At 39.7% G+C, this 27651-nt stretch overlaps 1 protein-coding gene across 8 annotated transcripts in view; it reads left to right on the top strand.

The window, feature by feature from the left end:
* Positions 1–1806: 1806 nt before the first annotated feature.
* Positions 1807–27651, top strand: part of DENND6A (DENN domain containing 6A) — a 54661-nt gene continuing 28816 nt past the window's right edge. For 2 of the 8 annotated variants that reach the window (XR_005021842.1, XM_036868807.1), the window contains exons 1-5: positions 1807–2384; positions 16409–16447; positions 16548–16590; positions 25134–25246; positions 27333–27413. Coding sequence is in view for 7 of the 8 variants with exons in the window: in XM_036868807.1 (XP_036724702.1) it covers positions 1989–2384; positions 16409–16447; positions 16548–16590; positions 25134–25246; positions 27333–27413 (672 nt within the window). In the remaining variant the exon portion in view is untranslated. Of the gene's footprint in view, positions 2385–2679; positions 2984–14599; positions 14658–16408; positions 16448–16547; positions 16591–25133; positions 25247–27332; positions 27414–27651 lie in introns of those variants that run through there. The other 6 variants (XM_036868806.1, XM_036868805.1, XM_036868810.1 and 3 more) reach the window with 5 other exon arrangements.

The following is a 27651-nucleotide window of genomic DNA, read 5'->3' as shown; positions in this document are numbered from 1 at the left end:
GTACCTTTTCACCTCAGATCTCATACAAGTATTAACCATAGAAACTATGCTAAAATTGACTCTAAGGTCAAATATCAAAGTTATGAGGATGGAAGGAAAAAAAGTCATAGGAACTTGCTCTTTTCCCTGGTGGTTGTCAATTTTGTGTATAAAGATTTGTGTAGTAGCGTTTGTTTGTTATTTTCGAAGCAGACGGAATGATTTTTTTTTCTCTTTTAAGATTATTTAAAGCCCTGGTTTGCTTTCTTTCTCATCAAACTTATGGTCCTCTTAATAGTTTTCAGGATATTACATTTTGAAAAGATTACTCTTAATCCAAAATTATAAAGCAGCATTTCAGGGAATGGCAGTCTGTCCACATGTCAAAGAAGCAGCCCTGTGGAACAACTGGTGTTTAAAGCTCATTAATCATTAATAATGAGGTAGTGTCCAGTAAAACGTGTACGTTGCAATAGTTTGGCTCTTCCCCATAATCAGTTATGTAGGTAGGCCAGATTGATCATTCCTATTTTACCAATGCAGAAACGGGGTCTTGGAGCAGCTTGCCTACCATGATTGTGGATGGAGCAGGTGCTAAAATCCAAATCCACTAGCACTTGTCTAGTGCTCTTTCTAATACTGTTTTCAATACTAAAAACTGTTACTGTTTTTTCCTAATAGCAGGTCTAGAGACTTACTTAAATGCAGAATATATTTTTTCTCTCTTAACTACAGTGGTTCTCTGGAGTAGGAGGGCAGATAGCTTCGGCCAAAGAATTGGCCTCTTAACTTTATGCTGTCTCTAGTTCATCTTATGTCCTAAAGAAAGTCTCTTGCAAACATCACTACTGATGTCTGAGGATGCTTGACCCTCTCCTTGAAAAGAGAGATGCTAACACTTACTTCAAATAAAAATCCTATGGATGTGGATAGAACAATGCTTGTCAGACAGGGTAGATTTGACTGGGTGGTGTAGCAAAATGCTTAGGAGCTCAGGTTCAGTGAGAGAGATGTGGGCTTAAGTCTTTGTTTTGCCACCTACTGGCTGTGACATTATCATCATCTCATGGAGCCTCGGGGCCCTTATCTGTAAAATGAGAATAATAGGACCTACCTTTTTGGCTGTTGGGAGGATTAGGTAAGATAATGTGTGTAAAAGCATGAATACTGTGCTGTTTTTTAAAAACACGTTTATTGTGAGTTATTATTCATTGTCTTTTACTCACTTTTCTATTGGGGTATTATTGTGTGTTTCTGATTTACTTCCACTTTGCAGTTTATGCTCAGCACAGTAGGGGCTAAATAAATCCTAGTCTGTAGCACCACGCTGGACCCATAATCGGTAACAATTCAATAGACTAAGTGCCTCCTGGGTGCCCAGCCCAACGCTGATCTCCAAGAATACTAAGCTGCCTGAGACTAGACCCCTGCTGAGAGAAAGTGATCCACAGGTTGTTGTAGAGGTGTTCCAGAAAGGTCTGGAGATGGGTGAGTGCTGAGTGAGTCACAGGCAACCAGGCCAAGAAAGGTGGGAGGGGGCTTGGTGGAGAGGGAGCTGCTGAATGAAGGCACAGATCCCTGTCAGCAGACTGCCTGAGTGAACTGTAAGCCTGCATCAGAGTTTTAATACTTGCTTGGCTAGTCACATAACCTCTCAGAACCTCAGTTTACCTGAAAAGAAATATACAATGATGTCTACCTACTAGATTCAATTAAGTAATATTTGCAAATACTTGCTTGGCACATCATCTGGCACAAAGTAAGTGCTCAATAAATGTTAGCCACCGTTACCATTATGTTCTAACAATTTGATAATACCTTATAATTATGAACGGTGTCATTCCAAGAATAATTCATTCCCTTGTCGTTGGACTGCGAAGGAGGATTCCAGGATTCACTGCTTCAGTCTTGAAGAGCTTTAAAGCACGGAGGCTCTAGAGCAGGCTTCACAATCCCAGTCACGGGCCTGCGCGACGTCTTCCACTCCGGGAGGCGGTACAGGAGGACCCATGGAGAGCCGGGCTCCCAGGGTCACATGGGCCGCGGCCCCGCCCCGGCCGAGCCCGTCCCCCGCGGCTGCGGCAGCTGCGGCTGCGTCTGCGCGGAGCCGAGCGCGCTCTGTGGCGCGGTCCGCAGTGGAGGCGGCGCAAACAGCCAGGGGGCGGCGGATGGCTCTGCGGGGCCTGGCAGGCTCGGGGCCCGGCTCCCGCGGGCTGTTGGATGAGGCGGGGGCAGCGGACGAGGAACGCGAGGTGCCGGCCGTGGTGGCGGCGGGAGACGCGCCAGAGGACGTTGAAGAGGACGAGGGCCGCAACCGGGGCCTGCTGCGCTGGGACGGCTTCTCAGCCTGGCTGCATTGCGTGTGTGTGGTGGGCTTCGACCTGGAGCTGGGCCAAGCCGTGGAGGTGAGGCCCGGCCGCACCTGGCCCCCGCGCCCCGTCCCGGTCCCCGCGCTGGGGCAGCCCCAGCAGAGCTTGTGGCCCGCGGGCCGACCGGCCTGGATCCTGCCCGCTGCGCATCCGGGCGTGGCCGGCAGCCCCTCCGCCGTCTGCCGGGCTGCGGTCCAGAAGCAGTTCCCGTGGGAGGATCGTGGGCTGTGGCTAAGGGTGAAAAGTTCTCTCTAGGCCCCTCCTAAATACTTGCTGATGGCCCTGTTTCCTTTTTCTTTTTCTTTTTTTTTTTTTTTACCCGGTGTCACAGGAATAACTAGAATGGTTAGCGGCACCCGGAGAAGACTGCAGGCAGGATGTTTGGGACTTTTTCAAGAAGCAAACAATGCCCCTGACATATGGTGAACTATAATAGCCAAACCTCACACAACCAACTTTTTTTAGACTCATGGATTGTTTTGGTCATTTGCAGCGACTCTCAGAGCATTCCACTCAGCCTGAGCCGAAATGCTTGTCTCAGCAGGTGTATTCTCCTTTTCCTCCTTTTGTTCCTCATCTCTGTTATTTCTTGATGTTGCTTCTGAGACGGCCTGAAAGCTCACAGCAAGATGAACGTAAGGAAAATCGTTCGCTTGTGAATTTGTCAAGTTTTCCATTTTTATAGCGCCTTGTTGAAAGGCCTTGTAATCTTGACATTATTTAGGGTTCCTTTTGTAGCGTAAGAGATTGCTTGTCTTTATGTAGCCAAGAAAAACGTAGTCAGAGTCAGAAGGACCTATGTTTAGAAGATTTTTTGTTTGTTTTGGTGGCAATGACAGATTTTAATGAATCATCTCATTCTGACTTTAGTGGCATGAGTGGGCTATGAAAATTGGCCAGGGAGGTATTTCTTAATGCGGAGTGTGTATTCAGCCTGTCTTCTCTGTGTTTTATCATTACACAGCTCAATACACTTCAAGTTTCCACTAAGATTTAGGCATTATCTTGGTTGCTGGGCAGACGTATATGAAAGATATACTCTAACCTATATTTATAGAGTAAGACTACAATTTAGAGGAGAACCAAGAATTAATAACACCAGCAGATAGGGCTAAATGCAGTGCCTGGCACGTGACAGTGTTCAATAAAAAATTGATAGAGTGAGTGAATACATGAACAGTACTTTGAGATGGAAACAACACTTCCCAAAGACTGTGAAGAAGAGATTTATGTCATCTATCATTTACACTGACATATTAACCTGAAGCTCTATGTGTAGCAAAATACGATTTAATCAGAAAGCATAGGATTGAGTTGTTGTAGTCGATTACATTTTTGAATAGTTAAAGGAGATCCTTTTGGACTCTGACCATTTGGGCATTCTTTATAACGTGTATGTTTTTTTCTGACCTAATAAACAATATTTAGCAAGTCTTGAGGTGCTACAAAAATGTGAATCACTGAGACTATTTTGAATTTCATTTCCCATAGTATATGCTACTGCACAGAGTTTTCTTTAGGTCTTTGGTTCTTCACATTTTTAAAAGGTCCAGAATGCAGATAAGTTATGAACTTCATGAACTCTCTCCCTTAGGAAAATGGTAATACAAAATCATGTATATGCTTCCATTGACTATCTGGGGGTCATTTATGGACTTTCTGTTGCATTGTCCTCAGGTGAAGAATCACTGATTTTAGAAAGTGTAGGGTGAGGGTGGGGAAGATACCCTAATAAAGGATCCCAAGAAAGATAAACACATTGAGAGGCAACACAATTTAATTTTGTTTTGTTTTCCTGAGAAATGTAGAATATTGCCACTTTTAAAATGAAGAAAAAGGAATACGAATTAATAATATAACAGAATAGTTGAAAATATACTTCACTTTTGTAATACGGCCATATCCAGGCCAAAAATGGACAGGAGGGGTGGCTGTAATGGGGCAAGAAGGTAAGTATAGAATCGTGTTGGAGAAATGACATAATAGCCCCACCCTACTTCCTATAATGCACAACCATAGGGATTCAGAAGGGAAGTTAATTAAATAGGTTAAAAACTAAGTTTGGACAGTATATCCTCCAACTCAGTTATGTTATCAGAAATGCAGTCATTTAGTCTTAGGCTTGAGAGAGACTTAAGTCAGTTCTGCCATGATAGAAAGTACCATTTGCAAATTTTAAATGCATAAACAATGTCACTTATTTAAGCTTAAATCCCTACTAAAGAGATAATGTAGAATATCGACCAAGAACTCAGACTCTAGAGCTAAACCGCCTAGGCTTGAATCTGTGTGACTTGGGGTACGTTACTTAGCTCATCTGAGCCTCACGCTCCTCTGTGACAGGATAACAGTGCCTTTATCATGGCACTGTTGTGAGGGTTAGGTAAGTTAATGTTGATGAAGCATTTGGAACAGTGCCTTGGACTCAGTAAGACCTAGGTAAGTCTGTATTTGGAAAGCACTGAAATTCTCTTTTTCATTTTCAATGAAGAGAACCCCTAACTTTTGCTTTGTGAAGATGAGGCCTTTGGACCTTAGTTTTCTCACTAGAAAAATGAAGTTGAAGTACTAGAATCAGTATTCTTTGTAAAGTAGGGGAACTTTTTTTCTGGTTAGATGAAAATCAGATGTACCTCAGTGGCTAATCTGGTTGAAATGGCGCCTGTGTGTATATATTTGGTTGTGGACGACAGAAACTAAGCTATAGCTGAAGGAGAAAAGGCACATTTGTTGTAAGGCCGCAGAGGTGTTTCAAGATGTCCAAGGTACAAACCTAGAGGGACTTCCAGAAAATGGCTAGAGCCCAGAACCAGGGAAGCCTCTTGTTTATGCTTCATGTTTTATGGATTTTGTTCATGCTTCATGCTCTCCTTTAAAGTAACTTCTCTGCTTCTGTGATCTTTCTGGCGAAGTTGCCCTTTTCAGCCACTTCAATGAAGAGAGTGAATGTCATTCTCATTCCAAACACCAGAGGAAGGTACTCAGGCCTGGTTTGGAGCAGATTCTCGCTCTGCTATAATCAGCTGAAGACCTGAGTGGTTGGAGGAGTGGTCTGTGTTGCATAAAATGTCTGTTGGGGACCCTGTCCTAGACGAAGGGGACAGTGAAGGGGGTCTTGTGAGCTGGGAAGAGACTGCAAAAGGTGTTGACTACAGGAGGTGTGCTCAGCTTCTTTCTTTTCCCCTGAGATGGCTCTGGCATCACCACAGTGACACTAAGGGTCCTCTGGAACAAGGTTTGAAATCCTCTGAATTTTATATACTCTATGTCACTTCCAGCTCTGTGAGATTACCTGATTTTATAGTAAAGCCTTAATTAATTATCTGAATCCAGAATTGCCTCATTCCAGGGTTTTTTTTTCCTCATTGAGTAATAATATGTTCATTGTTGAAAACTTGGCAGGAAAGGGAATTATAAACACTAGAAAACATCACTCATAATTATATTAGGAGATTAATACTTGGCATTTTTGTTAATGCTTTTTTTCTTTATATAATTTTGTATCTGTCAAGGATTAGTTTGATTGTTAAGAACAGAAATCCTCTCAAATTTAAGTGAAGAGAAATTGATTGTAAGGAATCTTTTGGAACCAGTTGCAGGAAGCAGGGTTGAACCTCATGGGATTTGGAAAGCCCCAGACTTTTGCCTTTGTCTTTGTGGAGCTGTGTGGTCTTTTGTCTCTGCTTCTCTTTGCATGTCTGTTCTATGCTCTGTGCTGAGGCTGGTTTCCTCTGCAAGGGTCTCAATTTCTGCTCCCCCATTTCACTTGACTTTGGGTTTCCACGGTACTGATACTAGCCAAACTTCTACTTTTGTATTCTGGAACCAGGCAGAAGCTTAATTCAAATACTAGAGTATCTGATTGGTTCAGCATGGGTCAGGTGCTCCCTTTTGTTCAGTCAGTTGTGGTAAGGAGACAGTGTTTCAGTAACCGTAGTGGCCACTTAGGCTCACCCCTGCAAAAGGAGGGGAGACTTGAAAGCATGGTCTGGGCAGCAGTCCCCCAGATAGGTCTGCTGTAAGAGTCTGCCATTACTGATAAGCATTCTCATAAACAATTTGCCATATCGTTAAAGAGTCCTCATAAAGGTTTTTGTACGGACCATAATTTATTTAACCATTTTCCCAAATTTGGATATTTAGTAGTTTCTTTTTTTCTTCATAGTGTGAAGAGTTGTTTGCCACCTGTACACACTTCCTTAGAGATGGTCTTCATTTTTTGAGGGCCTTTAAATCATGTGAACTCATGGAACTCACAGAACATCATGGGAGGTGACACATCTGTAATTTGAGATTACCTCTTGAACCTCTCCAGCCCCCACCCCAATTTTATAAGACTCGAGAAATCATTGGTGGCTTTCCCCCTGTTGAAGGCTATGACCTATCAACTTTTTGGACAGAATATCAATCTAGTAAAAAGAGTACAAGCTTTGGGGTGTTGAGCATATGCTCATTGTCCGATTTTTGACCAGTTTCTTTAGTTCTCTGAGTTTCATTTTCCTCAATTATAAAATGGCAAAATAACATCCTGAGCGTTGTTGGAGGTACTAAGTGAGATAAAGCATGTAAAAATTAATATCTGCCATTTAATGCATGCCCAATACGTTAGCCCCCCTTTTTAAAAATATTTTTTAAATTTTGTTTTATTTTTTTATTTTTGGCTGCATTGGGTCTTCATTGCTGCGTGCGGGCTTTCTCTAGTTGCAGCGAGCGGGGGCTACTCTTTGTTGAGGTGCGCGGGCTTCTCATTGCAGTGGCTTCTCTCGTTGCGGAGCACTGGCTCTAGGAGTTCGGGCTTCAGTAGCTGTGACACGCGGGCTCAGTAGTTGTGGCTCACGGGCTCTAGAGCACAGGCTCAGTAGTTGTGGCGCACAGGCTTAATTGCTCCGTGGCATGTGAAAGCTTCCTGGACCAGGGATCGAACCCGTGTCCCCTGAATTGACAGGTGGATTCTTAACCACTGCGCCACCAGGGAAGTCTCTAGCCCCTTTTTTATAATTAGTGTCCTTGCACATTCAATAATCAGTGTGGGACTATCTTGGCTATTCCCTCACTCCTATTATTTTGCCTTAAATTTATTTAAAAAAATACACAGCTTTGGATGTGAATCATCCAAGCTAAACTTGTGTCAGTCACAAGTACTTAAAGCAGTTTCTGGGAATCAAGTTTATTAGGTTTCACTTTGCTGATAATCTATGACATAGCCTATTTGTATGTACATATATGTGTACATACATATATGTATATGTACATAGTTTGTATTTCACCTCTTTGGTGGAAACAATTTCAGGCCAGTTAAATTATCTATAAAAAGCAGGACAATTTCTAATCATTTCATTACTGATCCCCCCCTACTTTTTTTCTAACAGATTGAAGATAAAGCCCTGCTTTTGGGTGAAGGCAAACTTACGCCATTTTTAAAAGAGCAGGTAGCAGAATTGACTCCCCTTTTTTTCCCACTTCTGTTTTTTGTTGAGTCACCGCCTGTTTATTCCCCCTTATCCCCTAACAGGGTGGAACCTGGAGTAGTCAGCACAGTTTTCTTTACCTTAGCAAAGTTTCTGTTTATTTTTCTGACAAGGATAAAGGCAGTTGTGTGAAAGGTTTTCTTGTTTCTTCCTCTCTTCTGGGTGACCCATAGCCTCAGTGTTTGATCCTCAGCATGTTCACTGTTTTAATCGAAATGGGTGTATATAATTGCATGCTGCTATACTGTCTCATTGAACCATCTATTCAGATATTTACTGGGCAACTACCATATCCAGACAATGGTATGTTCTGGAGATAAAGCCTTGATTATTTCTTCCTTCATTGAGTTTGCAGTCTAGCATGGAAGGTAGACCATTCAACAGTGACTGTTAGGATAGGATTTGCAGGGTACTAATAATGGCCTTTAAATTTCCTTGTGAAATAGTAGCACTTCGTGGTAGCTTGATGTAGTTCTATGATTTGAGGTTTAAAACCTTAGTGACCTCTTGAGCGTCTTAGGCTCCCAGATTCTACAGAAGCTTCCTTGGTGTTACTAATCTCTGATTCAGTTATGAAATTATATAATCTGGAGATAATCTGGGACATTCTCCTGTCTAGTTAGTTCTTTCACAAGTACTTTATGTTTTTGTACTTACTGTGATGAATGATGTGAAACATGGAAAACTGTACCTAAACTTTACTTTTTTTTGAGAAATGCTTTACCGTACATTCCATTTTCAAACTGATCAAGTTTTCTAGTAGCGTAATTTAACTTCAGTCTTGAGCAAGCGGGACTCTTAGGCTTGAGGATACTGTGATTTCAGGCCATTTTTTCCACTTTTTAAAGTAAGTAACATTTTCATTGAAGTGTAACACACATGTAGAAAAGTGCACAAATCCTAAATCTGTATTTTGATGAACTTTCAAAAAGTGAGTATACCATGTCACTACCATAGAGATCAAGAAGCAATATTATTACTGCCCCCAAGCTTCCCTTACATCCTCTTTCAGTCATGACCCATTCTCCTTTCCCCTCCAGCTCCTGGCAACCACTTATCTACTTTGTCTCTATGGAGTCTCCTTTTCTGTATATTTCATATTAATGGAATCATACAACATGTGGCCTTTTGTGTCTGGCTTCTTTCTCTTAGTATGTTTTCAAGATTCATCCATGTTGTAGTATGTATTGGTACTTCATTCCTTTATATGGTTGAGTTTTATATCATTATATGGATACATCACATTTTTTTAATAAGTATTTATTTATTTATTTTTGGCTGTGTTGGGTCTTTGTTGCTGCACGCGGGCTTTGTCTAGTTGCGGCGAGTGGGGGCTACTCTTAGTTGCGGTGTGCGGGCTTCTCATTGTGGTGGCTTCTCTTGTGGAGCACAGGCTCTAGGCGCGTGGGCTTCAGTAGTTGTGGCACGTGGGCTCAGTAGTTGTGGTGCACGGGCTTAGCTGCTCTGCGGCATGTGGGATCTTCCCAGACCAGGGCTCGAACCCGTGTCCCCTGCCTTAGCAGGGGGATTCTTAACCACTGCGCCACCAGGGAAGGCCGGGTACATCACATTTTGTTTATCCATTCATCATTTGATGAAAATTTGGATTATTTCCACTTTTTGGCTATGATGAATAATGCTGTTATGAACGTTCGTGTACAAGTTTTTGTGTGGATGTATGCTTTTCACTTCTCTTGGATGTATACCTAGGAGTGAAATTGCTGGGTCATATGGTAACTCCATGTTTAATTTTTTTTTTTTGGCTGCTCTGGGTCATTGTTGCTGTGCAGGGGCTTTCTCTAGTTGCAGCGAGCAGGGGATACTCTTCGTTGCGGTGCGTGGGCTTCTCATTGCAGTGGCTTCTCTTATTGTGGAGCACGGCTCTAGGCTCGCGGGCTTCAGTAGTTGCAGCATGGGGGCTCAGTAGTTGTGGTGCCTGGGCTCTAGAAAGCAGACTCAGTAGTTGTGGTGCACGGGCTTAGTTGTTCCGTAGTATGTGGGACCTTCCTGGACCAGGGATCGAACCCGTGTCCCCTGCATTGGCAGGCGGATTCTTAACCACTTTACCACCAGGAAAGTCCTCCATGTGTAATTTTATGAGAAGCTACTAAATGGTTTTCCAATGTGACTTCATTTTCACATTTTTATCAGTAATGTATGAGGCTTCTAATTTCTCCATATCCTTGCCACCACTTTGTCCTTTTGATTACAGCCATCCTAGAGGTATGAGGTGGTATCTTACTGTAATTTTATTTGTATTTCCCTAGTAACTAATGACATAAGCGTCTTTTCATGTGCTTATTGGCCTCTTGTATATCTTGTTTGGAGAAATGTCAAATCAAATCCTTTGCCCATTTAAAAATTGGGTTATTTGACTTTTTATTGTTGAATTATAAGAGTTCTTTATAGATTCTGTACTCTAGACCCTTATCAGATATATGATTTGCAAATACTTTCTCCCATTCTGCAGTTCGTCTTCACTTTCTTGGTAGTGTTCTTTGAAGCGCAAAAGCTTTAAATTTTGATGAAGTCCAATTTATTTATGGTTGCTTGTGTTTTTGGTATCATAGCTTAGAAACCATTGTCTAATCCACAGTCATAAAGATTTTCTTCTAAGAGTTTTATAGTTTTAGCTTTTACACTTAGGTCTTTGATCCACTTTGGGTTACTTTTTGAATATGATGTGAAGTAGAGGTGTTACTTTTTTAAAAACCTTATTTTGAGATAATTTTAGAGTTACGAAAGTAATTCATTCAGCTTCCTTTAATGTTAACATTTTATATAAACAGTACAATTATCAAATCTAAGAATATAACATTGGCATGATACTGTGTACTGAGCAACAGAGTTTATTCAATTTCACTAGTTTTTCTATTAATGTCCTTTTTTTCAGGATCCAATCCAGGTTCCTGCATTGCATACAGGTGTCATAACTCCCTCTCCAATCTGTGGAAGTTCCTCAGTCTTTTCTCATATTTCATGACTTTGACACTTTGGAAGAATATTGGTCAGATATTTTGTAGTATGTCTCTCAATTTGGGTTTTTCTGGTGTGTTCCTATGATTAGTCTGGGGTTATGCATTATTGGGAAGAATACCCCAGACGTGATGTGCCCTTCTTGGTGCATCATATCAAAGAGTACATGTTGTTAAAATGTCTTATTATTGGTGATTTTAACCTTGATCACTTGGTTAAAATGATGTCTGCCAGATTTATCCACTGTGAATTTACTGTTTTTCTCTTCATAATTAGTAAATATTTATTTTGTGGGAGATACTTTGAGACTGTGCAGTACCTTCTCAACCTTTGCTTGCTAATTTCAGCATCCAAAAGTGGATCTTTCTTGTAGTAACTATTATTACTCTGATGTTCTAATAGTGATTTGCTATTTTCCTTATTCCTTCTACATTTATTAGTTGGAATTCTTTTTTTTTTTAATACAGTATTTCAGTTTCATTTTTATTATTTTATTATTTTTATTTTAAAATATTTATTTATTTTTGGCTGCGTTGGGTCTTCGTTGCTGTATGCAGGCTTTCTCTAGTTGCGGTGAGCAGGGGCTACTCTTCATTGCACGGGCTTCTCATTGCGGTGGCTTCTCTTGCTGTGGAGCACGGGCTCTCTAGGTGCGTGGGCTTCAGTAGTTGTGGCATGCAGGTCCAGTAGTTGTGACTCATGGGATTAGTTGCTCCGCAGCATGTCGGATCTTCCTGGACCAGGGCTCGAACCCACGTCCCCTGCATTGGCAGGCGGATTCTTAACCCCTGCACCAACAGGGAAGTCCCCAAGGTTATGATGATGTTTGTTTGTGAGCTAATGTTTCTGTAGGAGATCAAGGCAAGGTTTCTTGGGAAATGTAGTCTCTGTCAGGCCTGGGACACCAGGCAGGGTCATGCAGTAGAGACAGACACCGAGTCACGTGGCATCAGGTAGACACCCATTCACACACAACTTGGGTGTATGGCAGGCATGAATTTTTCCCATGTCCAAATGATACTGGCAGTAAGTTAGCTGGTATTTCTAATTTTCCTCCTCCTGGGACCATGATTATTTTCATACTGAGTTGGGAATGCTAGAGAGATGTAGATGTATGTAGAGAGATGTTCCTTTGAATAGACCCATTTAAAACATTTTGTAATACTCTTTTCCAGTATATATATTAATATTTTTCTGAGACACATTTTTTCTATTGTAACATGATGTGAAATATGTCATCATTTTTAGGCCTTAATAATTATATCAAATAAAACTCACTTTTCTCTTGGGTTATTACCTGGCCACCTCTCCCTTATTTGCTGTAACATGAGAGATCTTAACATAGGTAACAAAACCAGAGTGACATTAGTTGATGCTCTCTGTCGCCCTTTAATGCCACCCAGAATGCCAGTGGTTGGGGGAACAGAGATGCCTTTACTTGAGCTATGGAGAGAGGAAGCTTCAAGTGAGAGGCATCTCCAGGTACTGGAGCTAATCCACAGTTGATTATTTCCCATATAGGTATCAGGAGCTAACTGACTAAAACTAAACTAACAGTGATTGCCCAAACTTATATTTAAACTTTTTTTTTTAACAAAGTAAAGTATGTACACAGGTAATAATTCTAGTTAACTGTGGCAATTTGTGCAGTTCTAGATACTTGGTAGTGGTTACTTTCCTTTCTTTTGTTTTTTAAATAGGGAATTGAGGTTTTTAAAGTTAAGTATGAGTTTTTCTTTTTTATTTTATTTTTTAAAAATCTATTTTCATTTGTTTATTTTTTTCTTTTGCCCATGCAGCAATCAGGATCTTAGCTCCCTAACCAGGGATCAAACATGTGCCCCTGCAGTGGAAGCGTGGAGTCTTAACCACTGGACCATCAGGGAAGTCCCTGAATTTTTCTGATCTTTCTGATCTTAAGTACAGTGTGGCCATTTCAGTAGCTGTAGCATGTAAATATGCATTGTTTCTTTTTGAATATCATATTTGTTCCAAAATAAAACACTGAGTAGTCCTAACAGAGTACATTAAAATGAAATTCTAGATACTATTTGACAGTGTAGTACAATCAGAGTTTTTACTTTACTTTTTTTTTTTTTAATTTTAATTTTATTTTTGGCTGCGTTGGGTCTTCATTGCTGTGCACGGGCTTTTCTCTAGTTGTGGTGAGCGGGGGCTACTCTTCGTTGTGGTGCGTGGGCTTCTAATTGCGGTGGCTTCTCTTGTTGCAGAGCACGGGCTCTAGGCGTGTGGCTTCAGTAGTTGCAGCGCGTGGGCTTAGTGGTTGCGGCATGCGGACCCTAGAGCACATGGGCTTCAGTAGTTGTGGCGTGTGGACTCAGTAGTTGTGGCTCACGGGCTCTAGAGCGCAGGCTCAGTAGTTGTGGCGCATGGGCTTAGTTGCTCTGTGGCATGTGGGGTCTTCCCGGACCAGGGATTGAACCTGTGTCCCCTGCATTGGCAAGCGGATTCTTGTGCCACCAGGGAAGTCCCACAGTCAGAGTTTTTAAAAGGCAGACTGTTTTTTTGTGGGTTTTTTTTTGGGCTGCGCTGTGCGGCTTGTGGGATCCTGGTTCCCTGACCAGGGATCGAACCCGGGCCCCCTGCATTGGAAGTGTGGAGTCCAAACCACTGGGCCACCAGGGAGTTCCCTAAAAGACAGACTTGATAGGTTCTGTAGTGTTCATATCCTTTTAACTTACTTAAATATATAGAGCATATAAAAGCCCCTTAAATACATGCATATATACACATATATACACACACACGTTATATATATATATTTAAGGTACTCATATATATGGGTAAAACATACCAACATTTTTTTCTGTACTGTCTTGCTAGTATTTTAGACCTTAGGAAACCAATGACCAGATGAACCATGGTTGATATCTTTATGTAATAAAAAATGGAATTTTGTATATTTGCTTTTAAGTTGGTATTTTAATTTGAGGAAATAAAAATTTGAAGGGCATTCACATAGAAGTGAATTTAGAGTCTAAGATTAAGCTGTTACAGGCCACTAAACTTCTCAATATGTTTTAGACCAGCAAACTCCAGGTTAACTTAGATGTAAAGAGATTTTCATGAATATGGCTAAATAGGTTATAAGTTTGCCATTTCTCCTTTATTTTTATTTATTTATTTAAATATTTATTTATTTATTTATTTACTCGGCTGTGCTGGGTTTTAGCTGCGGCATGTAGGATCTTTGCCATTTCTCCTTTAAAGGTAACAAAGTAAAATGGTCTCAAGGTGAAGCAAGGAAGATCTATGTACACTTAAAGAAGAATTACATATTACTAAATACTGAGTTGTTTAATAGAGCTAATCTGAGAGTATATCCACTGATTGAAGAAATATTTTTTTAGTGTCTACTATGCACCAGAAACTGTTCTAGGTGTGAAGATAGACTGTTGAACAAAACAGACCAGCTTCTTGCCTTCATGAATTGTGGAGACAGAGGTTAAGTCAGGTTGGTCAGAACATGGGATACAAAGCAAAGTAGAGTGAATATTGGCTTTGGTGTCATTCTCTATTCCAGGAGTGCTGGGTGGTTTTCATGTAACAATACCAGCTCTGTAGACCCTCCTCATACTCCTGAATTGAGAAGGATTATATGCCACATGCTGGCTAGGGGAGGAGGTGGGCTGTGATTGTGTGTTAATGATTGCTACTATGGGTGGAGTGAGGAATGGTGGCTTGTGTACTTTGGAATCAGACAGACCTAAGTTCAAGTCCTGGTTCCAGCACTTACTAGATGCTAAATTTTGGGAGAGTTATTTAACTACTGTGAACTTGTCCCCTCTTCTGTAAAGATGTGAAGAATTGACAGAGTTGTGAAAATTAAAAACTCTAGAAGATGGTGAGTAATGTGAAGTCTCCCCATCTTTTTTCTTACCTTAGTTTTCTTATATGTAAAGTGGGGATACCACTACTAGCCTTGTCTATTATTGTGAGAACTAAATAAATGAAATAAATATGTGAAACCGGGCTTCCCTGGTGGTGCAGTGGTTGAGAATCTGCCTGCCAATGCAGGGGACACGGGTTTGAGCCCTGGTCTGGGAAGATCCCACATGCCACGGAGCAACTGGGCCCGTGAGCCACAACTACTGAGCCTGCGCATCTGGAGCCTGTGCTCCGCAACAAGAGAGGCCGCGATAGTGAGAGGCCCGCACACCGCAATGAAGAGTGGTCCCCGCTTGCCGCAACTAGAAGAAGCCCTCGCACAGAAACGAAGACCCAACACAGCCATAAAAAAAAAAAAAAAAAAAAATATGTGAAACCACCTTAATACAGTTTATAATGTGCTATTACTGTATGTTATTTCTGGAAATGTAAGATTTTCAGGCTCCTGGGCAACTCTGGGGAATAGAAGAACTCATGGATTCTTCCAGAACTGGGAAGCCATGGATCCTATTAGCAACCTAGTATTAATGCAGTTCCGCTACACTTTGTGTTGTTTCCTCTCTTTTTGGTTACCAGCCACTAGCTAACCCGCTGCTCCGAATCCCATCTCTTCTTCACATTCCCGAGAGAATCTGTACTGGCCCACTTGAGCACTGGTATTCTCTTGGGCAGAATTTTCATACCCAGCCCCATCTGGGCACTTGGTTGATTGGCCTGTAGAGCGGGTGCCCTTGGGTCTGGTGTGTACTAGTGCTTGTTCTGACAGGAGCTGTGCTGGCCTAGTCTTGCTTCCTTTGTGGGGCTGTGGGGCAGGAATTTCCCTCAGAAGGTGGCTGGGTCACTGCAGGAAGTGCTATGACTATTTAAAGGGATTGGAGGAAAATAGGATAGGCTTTATGGTGGGAAGATGGCCTTTGAGATTTCTTAAATTGCAGATGATTATTTTTTCCTTTTCATTTTTCTTTTAATAAGTAGTTAGTAATTTGTATTACTTCTTGGAATCAATTGAAAATTATTATTTCTTGAAGTAGCTACCAGCTTAATAGATAGAGTTCTCTTTAGATTTTAGGCTTCCAAAGAAAAGACTCAAAAAACTTTGAGTTATTAGCAATTCAATTGGTAAATTATTCTTTTTTTAAAAATATTTATTTATTTATTTATTTGGTTGCACTGGGTCCTAGTTGCAGCACATGGGTTCCTTACTTGTGGCAGGCAGGCTCCTTTAGTTGCGGCTCGAGGGCTCCTTAGTTGTGGCTCACCGGCTCCCTAGTTGCGGCACATGGGCTTCCTAGTTGAGGCACGCAGGCTCCTTAGTTGCAGCTCACGGACTCCCTAGTTGTGGCATGCAAACTCTTAGTTGCGGCATGCTTGTGGGATCTAGTTCCCTGACTAGGGATCACACCCGGGTGGGCCCCCTGCATTGGGAGCGCAGAGTCCTAAGCACTGCGCCACCAAGAAAGTCCCAAATTATTCTTGATAACTCAAAATTTCACCAATTTTTAGAGATAACTTTGAGTCAAAACTTTTTTTGCCAAATGTAAATCCTACTCAATTCTCCCAGCTTCTCCTGTGTTTCATTGTTAAATTTGTGAACTGTTTCTTAAACCAATTTGATCGTAGCCGACTAGTATTTTAGAAGTACCTGCTAATGTTTACAATATATACTCCATATATGTGTCTAACAAAATTTAACTCTTCTTCTCCCAGGTAATTTATCCTCAACATTCCAAACTTACTGATAAAGAAGTAAGTAAAAATATTGCTCTATATAGTTTACTGTTTTATTTCTGTTTGTTTTTATTGGTGTATATATGTCAGCATATATAGTTTTTGTTTTCTTTTTCAGAAAACCAATATTTGCTATTTGTCTTTTCCAGATTCAAATTCAGGTAACTATTTTCCATGTGGTGTTTCTGTTGAATTTTATACTGAGAATACTGATTATACTCTTAATATATGAAAATTAATTGAAATAACATAGTAGAATGCAAACTCAATTTCATCCTAACAGATTAGTGATTTTGATTCCTACTTCTATGATCCTAGTCATGTCTTACTTATTTTAGTTGGTTCAACTTTTAAAATAACTGTTATCTTGTAATGAGGTAAAACATCATGGAGCAATAAACTGTTGAAATAATGAAGAGATTGAAAATCATCAACGCTGGTATGTTTGAGGATTTATATTAAGCAGTTTTCTTTTAGTTTAGGATTTGGGAGCTTGCCAAGAACTCTGTAAAAGCAGGGATTTAAAAAAAAAATCAGGGTAAACATGGTTATAAAGCATGGCCATCAATTATTTGCAATAGTTTATGTGAGTTAGTATATATAAAGCATTTGGAATAGTGCTTGGGTATAGAAAGTACTTTATAAGTGTTTGCTATTATTATTAAGCTTGGTTTTGCTGGTCTCCTTCAAGTTCTTCCTTTGTGTGGTCCTATAAGTTGATATCTTTCAGGTTACCTTTTGTGTTTCACTTTGAAAATAATTTTTCAGGCTTACAGTGACCAGAACACTTAACTTCTTAGACCACACATTTAGAACCCTATGAAGCAAAGGCACTTCAGTTCCCTTTCCTTTTGTGGTTACTTCTAATATACTGTTAATTTAGTTTAGATAATCTGCTTTGGGAGACTTGACATTTTAGCTTTTTAAAGCATTTTCTCTTTTCCTTATAAATGCTTCCAGAATTTTTTCCTATAGTTTTGGAACTCAGCTTTCATGAAATATGTTAAAAAAAAAAAAGGGCTTCCCTGGTGGCACAGTGGTTAAGAATCTGCCTGCCAATGCAGGGAACACGTTCGAGCCCTGGGCTGGGAAGATCCCACATGCCACGGAGCAACTAAGCCCGTGAGCCACAACTACTGAGCCTGCGCGTCTGGAGCCTGTGCTCCGCAACGGGAGAGGCCGCGACAGTAAGAGGACCGCGCACCGCGATGAAGAGTGGCCCCCGCTCGCCGCAAGTAGAGAAAGCCCTTGCACAGAAACGAAGACCCAACACAGCCAAAAATAAATAAATAAATTAAAAAAAAAAAAAAGAAAAATTAATGAATTAAAAAAAAAAAAAGATTTAGTTAAAAAGATGACTTTGAGCGATCCCGGGACGGCTTTTGTTTTGACCTGGAATTATTGGAATCTTTTCACATGTTTTGCCTGTTAACGAGATAATGATACAGCGGTCTTATAGGATCTCCCCTTATTTCGGATAACATTTGCCTTACAAAGTGCACACATGTAGTTCTGATTGTAGTGAGTATTGGATTGGACTTCCATGACTCAAGGTCAGGTGAGTTGTATGGATTACAGGATGAACTGACTTCATGTGATTATACTGCACACTCTTCTTTTTCAGGTTATGGCTGGTTTTCAAGGCTCTCTCCCTTTCAGCTCTCTACATGAGCATCAAGACTAAGAAGTTAATTGTATGATGTCTGATAGTCTTTTTTATTTCTAGTTTTGTAGTTAGTCTCTGTATGAGTCATTTTCTTATTGGAAGTTAAACTCAAGTGTAAATTTGTGTAAATGAGCATTTGTTCAGGGAATTCCCTGGCAGTCTAGGGGTTAGGACTCCATGGGGCCAAAAAAAAAAAAAACCAATTTGTTCAGTATTTTAGGCATTTGAATGATCTACAGATGTTTTGTAATGCCTTTTTTATAAGCTGCATATCAAAGGAAGTGTGGTTCATTTTATTCAAAGTATGGTTGGTACTTAGAAGTAAAGTCAACAAAAGATCTTAAAAATAGACACCTGGCCATCTTAATGGATGAATATTAATCTAGACAGGAAGAGACTATGCATTTATATATATTTGAGATCACCGTTCTCAATTGTGATTATCCAAATAGTTTGTTTCACTTATGTGTTCATTAAATGGAAGTTGGAATTAGTACTATGCCAACTTTGAAATGGATTTAATTTTTCCCAAGATAGCTTTATTGTTACAGAAGGTGCAGTAGAGCAGTCTTTAGGAAAGAATCATAATCTAGCTTTTGTTTCCATGGTGCACACTTAAAAAAAGTAAACAACATTTAGACTCTATGGTAAGTTATACAGATAAAGAAGAATACTTTTGGGATTCCCAATGGGAGGATTTGCCAGTCCTCCACTTCCTCCACCCCCTACCCACACACACCTTAGATACTGTGACTTTAGAAAAAAGTTTTGTCTTGTTTGTTTTTAGCTTTCAGTTTTTTGTTCCATTTGAATGGCTTTTATCTTTAGGAGCCTAAGTTTAAAGAATGTTTTCTCTCTAATAAATATTTGTCAGATATTTTTCTCATTATTTACCATTAATATCATCTGGACATATGCATTCCTGAGTCTTAAGCTGTGATGGGTACCCAAGGACCGTAATCACTATGCTCTAAACATGGCCAGAGAGAAAACTTAGCATTAGTAGAGAGAGTTTCAAGTGATGATGAATCCGAGGGAGATATTAATCCTTGTTCTGGATGGATTAGATGTGCATATGATATTTGTCTCAACAGATTTTTTTCTATGTAGACAGCTGGAACGTCGTCATGTACTTTACACTTCCCAGTGGTTGAAAGGAGTGCTTCTCACACTCATCTGTGTTGAAGGGACATTTGGGTGTTTTAAGAATTTCCAATCGGTTGTGGGCCAGTGCTTTTATAAAATGCTGTATACATGAATTATTAGAAAAATGAAAGGGAGAAAAACCAAAGAATATAAAATAAAAGCCCAAATTTGTCATGGCAATATCAAATTGCTATAAGGGTTTCTAAGTGTGTATTCTCAATTTGGATATTTATTTTGTCATGTATTGTAACAAGAGTTTGTGGACTCGCATCACTCTCTGGACTACACTTTGAGAAGCCCTGGTCTAAACTCCTGCTTCTCAGCATTTCCAACTCTAATCGCAGAGAGGGTGACTACACAGAGCTGAAGGCCAGGGATGGGGCTAGCTCTTAAGGTCTCATGTTTTATTTTAGTCTTACTCTGAACTGTTCTGTAGCAGTTTTCCTCTAATATAAAAATACTCTGGGACTTCCCTGGTGGCGCAGTGGTTAAGAATCTACCTGCCAATGCAGGAGACACGGGTTTGAGCCCTGGTCCAGGAAGATTTCACATGCTGTGGAGCAACTAAGCCCATGCGCCACAAATACTGAACCTGCGCTCTAGAGCCCACGAGCCACAACTACTGAGCCCACGAGCCACAACTTCTGAGCCCACGTGCCATAACTACTAAAGCCCATGCGCCTAGAGCCCGTGCCCTGCAACAAAGACAAGCCACCGCAATGAGAAGCCTGTGCGCTGCAACGAAGAGCAGCTCCCGCTCGCTGCAACTAGAGAAAGCCCGCGTGCAGCAATGAAGACTCAACGCTGCCACAAATAAATAAATTTATTAAAAAAACAAAAACAAAAACAAAACTGATCAAGGGTCTTCCCTGGTGGCGCAGTGGTTAAGACTTTGTGTTCGCAATGCAGGGGGCCCAGGCTCAATCCCTGGTCCAGGAACTAGATCCCACATGCATGCCACAACTAAGAGTTCTCATGCTGCAACTAAGGAGCTGGTGAGCTGCAACTAAGGAGCCCATGAGCCGCAACTAAGGAGCCCGCCTGCCACAACTAAGGAGCCCACCTGCCACAACTAAGGAGCCCACCTGCCACAACTAAGACCTGACACAACCAAATAAATAAATTAAAAAAAAATAGTCTGAAGTTGTCTTTTCCCTTTAGAAGAAATATTTAAGCTTTTTTTCCTCAAATCTCAAGTAATTTTTTTTTAATAAATTTATTTGTTTTTATTTTTGACTGTGTTGGGTCTTTGTTGCTGCACGTGGGCTTTCTCTAGTTGTGGCGAGCGGGGGCTACTCTTCATTGCAGCACGTGGGCTTCTCATTTTCATGGCCTCTCTTGTTGCAGAGCATGGGCTCTAGGTGCACGGGCTTCAGTAGTTGTGGCACGCGGGCTCAGTAGTTGTGGCTCGCGGGCTCTAGAGTGCAGGCTCAGTAGTTGTGGTGCATAGGCTTAGGTGCTCGGCGGCATGTGGGATCTTCCCGGACCAGGGCTCGAACCTGTGTCCCCTGCATTTGCAGGTGGATTCTTAACCACTGGGCCACCAGGGAAGCCCCTCAAGTAATATTTTTGATACAGGAAAGTGTCTTCCGTTTATCTATAGCTTTGCAGTCTTGGTTTGATTGGCAGATGTAAAGGATAAAATCATCTGTGCCCTTGATAATTTTAAAATGGGAGGAGAGCTGTCTGTGGCTTACCACATGGCATTCGCATAGGAGGAGCCGTGAAAACAGTGAGTGTCCCAGAAACCAGTGAGTTCAGCAACTCTTCAGTTGGAGGGGTGCTTTTCAGGACTTCGTTTTCTAAGTGAAAAATAGAAGCTTTTGATCTGCTCCAGTTGGCAGTGACATAGCATTTAAAAAAAAAAAAAACAGTTTTATTGAGATATAATTCACCCATGTAAAATGTACAATTCAGTGATGATTAGAATATTCAGAGTTGTGCAACTATTACCGAAGTCAATTTTAGAAAACTTTCATCACCGAAAAAGAAACTTCCTGCTCCAGTTTCCTCCTTCCCACCTCTCCCCCTCAGCAACCACCTGTCTACTTTCTGTCTCTATGGATTTACCTATTCTGGATATTTCATGTTAGTGGAAGTGGTGTTTTTGAAGTCCATTTTGACTTGAAAGAGCCAGTATGATGTAATGGTCAAGAGCACCAGCTCCAGAGTCAGACGTCGTGGGCTCAAATTCTTGCTCTGCCATTTAGCAGATTTATTTCTTTGGATGATTACATAACTTTTCTGTGCCTTGGTTTCCTCCTCACAAACAGGACTAATAATAGGACCTACGTGAGAAGCATGAAGACCAAATGAGTTAATGTATCTAAAGTGTTTAGGACAGTGCCTGCCACAGAGTGAGCATTCAGTGAAATTGGTGCTCAGTTCATGTACTGAAAGGGGGGAAAATCACTTCTGAAAGCAGACAAAATAATGAAAATAATTTTGACCTGGGATTCTGTTTGATTTCTGTTGTAAGAACTTAGTTGTTTGGAAAAGGATGTTGGGGGAAGGTTACAGGAATTTTCTTGGTTTAAAAAGTGTCGGGTTATTAGTTCTGTTTTCTGGGCTCATAAAGATTATCTTAGATTAATTAAAGTGGAACTTTTCCTCAAGCTGTGGGGATTTGCTGAGCAAATTTGCTGTTTGCTTAATCCCTGCTGCTTTATCAGGGAAAGAGTTTATGTGGTTCTTAGTCAAGAAGCCACGTGAAGGTGTATTTTCTTTGGAGAGCTGTCATTTAATCTTAAAATTTGTATAAATTCATCTTTATACATTGATTTATATGAAGAAAAAATAATTTCCATTAAAGCTTTTTACCTTTTTTTTTGTTAATAATCAGAAAGCTATGGTGCACGTAGCGTAACTTTTAGATCTTTTTGGATCTTTATAGGTCTTTAGTTTTCTTAGTGAATACAGTGGGTAAGATACTTGGAATTCAGTGCAATCGTAGGTCAGTTGTGGAGATTTATTTTAGAATTATTGCATATTACTGCTGGAAGTGACTTTAGAGATTATCTTATGATGCCCCTTAACTTTTGTTCACATGGAAATTGAGAACCTTAGGCTAAGTGACTTCTAGAAGGCTAATTATTGATGGACCTGGGACTAGATCCCATTGACTGTGGTTCCTTTTTCCTCAGATTATAATCTTTCCCTCATGTGCACAGTCATTTAACCATCTTTCATATGTAATCATTATACTGCTTATGTAGAGGTACACTCTCCTGTTAAATAGGCAAATTGGATGGGTCATACTAGCAAGGTAGATTTATTTTTGATGAGGTTGTAGGTTATCAGGATTGCCCTGCCCTCCACAGGTATCATTTTCTGCAAGACAAATGTAAATAACCTGGTTGCCAATCCGTAACACCTCTTTTCCTATCCTGTTAATAGTGAGGTCAGGATGGAGAACAAAGGTCTACCCAGATAAAGAGTTGGTTTTTCTTTAGTAACCTTTTGTGTGTGAGGGAACAGACTTCTGAAACATAAAATGGGAACCATTTACCTCACTTCACAAAGACACTATGGTTAAAGCCTTTTTGACCTGGTGAACTAGCTCCCTGACCAGTTCTGTACAGCTTGCAGGTACAGCTGGTCATCGGAAAGTTCTTACAGCATGCCCATGGTTTTCGGAGTGGAGCCAGGGGTGGGTTGGGATTTAAGGCTATGGGAGCTTCATTACTTTCTTTCCACAAAGCTCAGCATTCCTTACATTTTCCAGAGGCCGTACATCTTTCTTAAAATCCATTGCATTTTTTCTGCTACATCTTGCTAAGTGTCTCAGAGAAATTAGTATGTACTTCTCAGTGGACCTTTCTGTCTTCTGAAGAGAAAAACTGAACCATCTGTATATAAATCTGTTGAACTAAAACAATGCTAGGAGTATTTTCCATTATCTCAGGTCTCATGTGTTTTCCTTATTTTGAACCATCTGCTATGACAAGTAAAGAAACTGAACTGACTCACCCTCCAGTCTCCTTTGTTTCTTCCCTCCTCCACCAAAGAAATACTAGTTTCTATAATTGCATTTAGGTATACGTACTGAGTTGCTTTTTTAAAAACTTAAGCGTAATATCAAGTTTCTGCTTCCTTTTTGAGAACTTGATGTGCTAAAGAAATATAAGTACTTCTGTGTGTAATAAAATCTTGAGCACATTTTGTATTAATATAATCTCATTAGTTCTAAATACAGTAACTGGGAAGAATTTGAGTGACAGGCTACTTCTTGTGTCTTTCACTTTTTAGAGTATTTACAGTTTTTTGTAATTATTGCCTGACAGTTCAGGTAATATTTTAAGAGGTTTGCTAAAATGATTGAAGTTTAAAAACTTTATAATTAAAATGATTAAAATAGTAAGTCTATTACTTGGGCTCTTCCTGAGTCTGCTATGTTTTTTTTTAAAAAGAATTCTCATTGTGAAATATAAAACACATATAAGGTCAAGAAATAGAACTTTGGGGGCTTCCCTGGTGGCGCAGTGGTTGAGAGTCTGCCTGCCAATGCAGGGGACGCGGGTTCGAGCCCTGGTCTGGGAAGATCCCACATGTCGCGGAACAGCTGGGCCCATGAGCCACAATTACTGAGCCTGCGCGTCTGGAGCCTGTGCTCCGCAACATGAGAGGCCGCGATAGTGAGAGGCCCGCGTACCGCGATGAAGAGTGGCCCCCGCTTGCCGCAACTAGAGAAAGCCCTCGCACAGAAACGAAGACCCAACACAGCCATAAATAAATAAATAAATAAAATTAAAAAAAAAAAAAATGAAATAGAACTTTGCCAACACCACAAAAGCCCCCTCATGTCTCTTCCCAAACAGTATTTCCCTCCCCCTCGCCTAAGGTAGCCACTATCTTGATTCTTTTTTTTTTCAATTTTTTTCTTTTTATTAAAATTTTTTAAATATAATTTTTGAAGTTTGCGTTCCATTTACAGTTATTGCAAAATAATGGCTATATTCCCTGTGTTGTACAATAATCCTTGTAGCCTATCTCACACCCAGTAGTTTGTACCCCCCACTCCTCCACCCCTATATTCCCTGCCCCTCCGCCACTGGTAACCAACCATTAGTTCTCTATATCTGTGAATCTGCCTTTTTTTGTTAGTTTTGCTTAGTTTGTTGTATTTTTTAGATTCCACGTGTAAGTGATACCATACATATGTCTTTCTCTGTCTGACTTATTTCACTTAGCATAATGCTCTCCAGGTCCATCCATGTTGCTGCAAATGGCAAAATTTTGTTCTTTTTTTATGGCTGAGTAGTATTCCATTTGTGTGTGAGTGTGTGTGTGTGTGTATCATATCATCTTTATCCATTCATCTGTTGATGGACACTTAGGTTGCTTCCATACCTTGGTAATTGTAAATAAGGCTGCTGTGAACATTGGGGTGCATGTATCTTTTCAAATCACTCTACTGATTCTTATAGTAATAAGTTTCTTGCTTTTCTTTATAGTTTTATCACCCAACCATGTATTCCTAAACACTATTGTTTAGTTTGCCTGCTTTATTTAAAAAAAAAAAAACTATGTAAATGGATTTGAACAATTTGTGTTCTTTTGTATTTGGCTTCTTTTGCTCATAATTATGTTTGTGAATCAACGTTACATGCACACAGTTTGCAAAAAGTTTTAATTACATAGAGAAAATGGAGTAGGAAAAACAGTAGAGGGACATGGAGTTAAGATGCACAGTTTACTAATGGCTTTGCCTCTAACTAGCAAAGATGGCTTAGAGCAAGTTGAACTGTCAGGATCTCTTTTTTCTTCTCTAAAGCATGACAGAATGTGTTTCAGTAACTGATAGGACCCCTTTAGCTCTAAGATGTGATGAAACTGGATAAATAAATGTTATACTGTGCTGCCCTTAATTTCTTTCATTTTTGTTTTCATTAGGTTGTCTTGGAGATACCCAGTTTTGTTTTAGATTTCGACAGTCTTCTGGGAGGAGGGTGTCACTGCATTGTCTCCTGGATCAATTTGAGAAAGATTTACCAGTTTACTTAAAGGTTGGAAAAGTAGTAATAGAATAATGTCTATGTGAGAGGAAACTTTAGAACTCAGTTACTCAGTTACCTCTTATAGCATTCAGAAATATTGTGCTTTTGTTTTATTACTGTATTATACTGCTGAATTTCCTGAGTCTAATTCATAAGGATTTAGCATGTGAGTGAAAGAGACTTTATAAAGTTACTATTCTTAAAACATAATGCCATTGTGAATTATAGAAATTAGAATGTTGAATTAATTTTCTTTCACGTGTTAAAACTCTTTGTTTAGATGTGGAAGTGGAGTGGTAGTATACCAGTAAATATCACCCAGAGTTGAAGCTTCCCTGTGGTAATCCCTACCTGCTTTATAGTAGAATTATTGTTGTCTCTTTTTGATTTTTGAATGAGCTTTGGTTTATAGTTGTTGTTTATTAAAAACAGTTTTAATAATTCAGATGATTCCTGAGTGTAGAATTTCCGTTTGGTACCTCATACTTTTATCTCTAACTGCATGAAGAACATTTCCATCTGGATGTCCTATTAGCACATCCAATAAGAACTTGACATCTTTTGCCTAAAATAAGTATTTACAGCTTACCTTCCTGGTTCCACTAATGACAGGAATCCTCTTCCAGTTAGCAAAGATGTTACCTTTTGAAATGTCTCTTATAGCCGTCTTGTCCTTTTCATGACCGTTTGCTATCACTAATAACATATTCTGTCAACTGCGGATAATAAGAGCTAGTACTTATTAGAGCTTTTTATGTTCTTGGCATTGTATCAATAAGCATATATTATCTTACTAATCCTCCCTGTATTGTTCCAAGAGAGTTCCTTTTGCAAATGAAGGAATTGAGGGCTATTGAGGATAAAAATATTTGCCCAAAGACGTCCATCTTCTGTCTTTTTCAGTGCAATATATCTTACACAGTGTACCCAGCTAAAGTGTACATATATGTTACGTAAAATAAATAAAATCTAAAATGATTACTTATTGCTTAATGAATAAAGAGCTAATGATAGTAATATTTCCTGGTTCTCACTTTTTGGGCCTTCCAAAATAAAACCTTTGCCTTTCAAATTTCCAGCTTAATCTCCTTTCTATACATGTGCCATATATTAGCTAAACTGAACTGTATGCTTTTTCCTGAGGTAGCTTGTATTTTTCTATCTCTGCGTGGTTTTGCTCAAACTCTTGGCTGTCTACACTTGAAATGTCTTTGTCTTTGTTTAAATCATATCCATCCTTCAATGCCCAACTCAGAAACAGCTGCCTCCGCAACAAAATACTGATCGCCATAGACAGAAGTAACCTCTTCCCCCTTGGCCTCTTTGTAACACTTTGTGCTTTTTGCATGGTACCTGCCCTCCTATCACATACTAGTCATTTTTGTACTTTTCTTATCGCTCTTAGTTTGTGATCTCCTTAAGGAACTGTGTCTTACACATCTTTTTATCTTTTCTAACACAATGCCTTGTTCAAAGTAGGTAGTCAAAAAATATTTGTTTAAAGAATAACAATCAAATAAGGAACTGGGCCAGAGTTTATTCCATTAGGATGTAAAAACTTTGTAAGTTTTTTGGACCTTTCAAATTGTATGTTGATAAATATTCCAGTGTTTCATTATTGTTGGGTAAAAATATAACTGTCTCTGTAAGATTCAGATTGGCATTTAACTCCTTTTATTTTCTCTCTTGAAATTTTGCATTAGGATACCTCATAAGACTGATGCCTAACTCAGAATTGTAGGCAGAATTTTTTAAAAACTAAGTATAGCATTGGGGAAAACAGAATTTGATTGTTTTCCTAACTTCCATTAACTACCACAGATATGAATAAAGAACACAAACAGAGTAAGTTATAGGGGGTAAAATCTGACCTTAGTACTTTAGTTATGATTATTTGGGCAAGCTAGCAGGTTTTTATCTGCCAGTTATTGTCATGATTGTTGTTTGCATTGGTGGAAAAGCATAACTAGCTCTTTGTGTGTACCTCATATCTCAGTTCAAGTTTATAAAGGAACCTGCTTTTAATAAGAAAGGATGGCTATATATATATATATATATTTTTTTTTTTTTTTTTAATTTGTCACTTCTTTTATAGAAGGATCCTGCCTATTTTTATGGATATGTGTATTTTCGACAAGTTCGAGACAAAACTCTAAAAAGAGGCTACTTTCAGAAGGTAATTTTCATATACATTAATAGAAAAATATTTTTACATTCTGGTTAGAAGAATAGAAATTATTAGAATGAACAGTCTTTAAAGTGTTTGATATTTTATCTTTAAACATACTAGAATTTATATTTTATCTTTTTTTTTTAGATTGTAGACACCTGTCCTTAGTTTTTTTTGGCTGCATTGGGTCATTGTCGCTGCATGCGGGCTTTCTCTAGTTGGGGCGAGTGGGGGCTACTCTTTG

This window comes from Balaenoptera musculus, chromosome 11, assembly GCF_009873245.2.
Source record: "Balaenoptera musculus isolate JJ_BM4_2016_0621 chromosome 11, mBalMus1.pri.v3, whole genome shotgun sequence".
Classification (NCBI taxonomy): Eukaryota; Metazoa; Chordata; class Mammalia; order Artiodactyla; family Balaenopteridae; genus Balaenoptera; species Balaenoptera musculus.
This window is presented reverse-complemented; position numbering and strand designations above follow the sequence as displayed.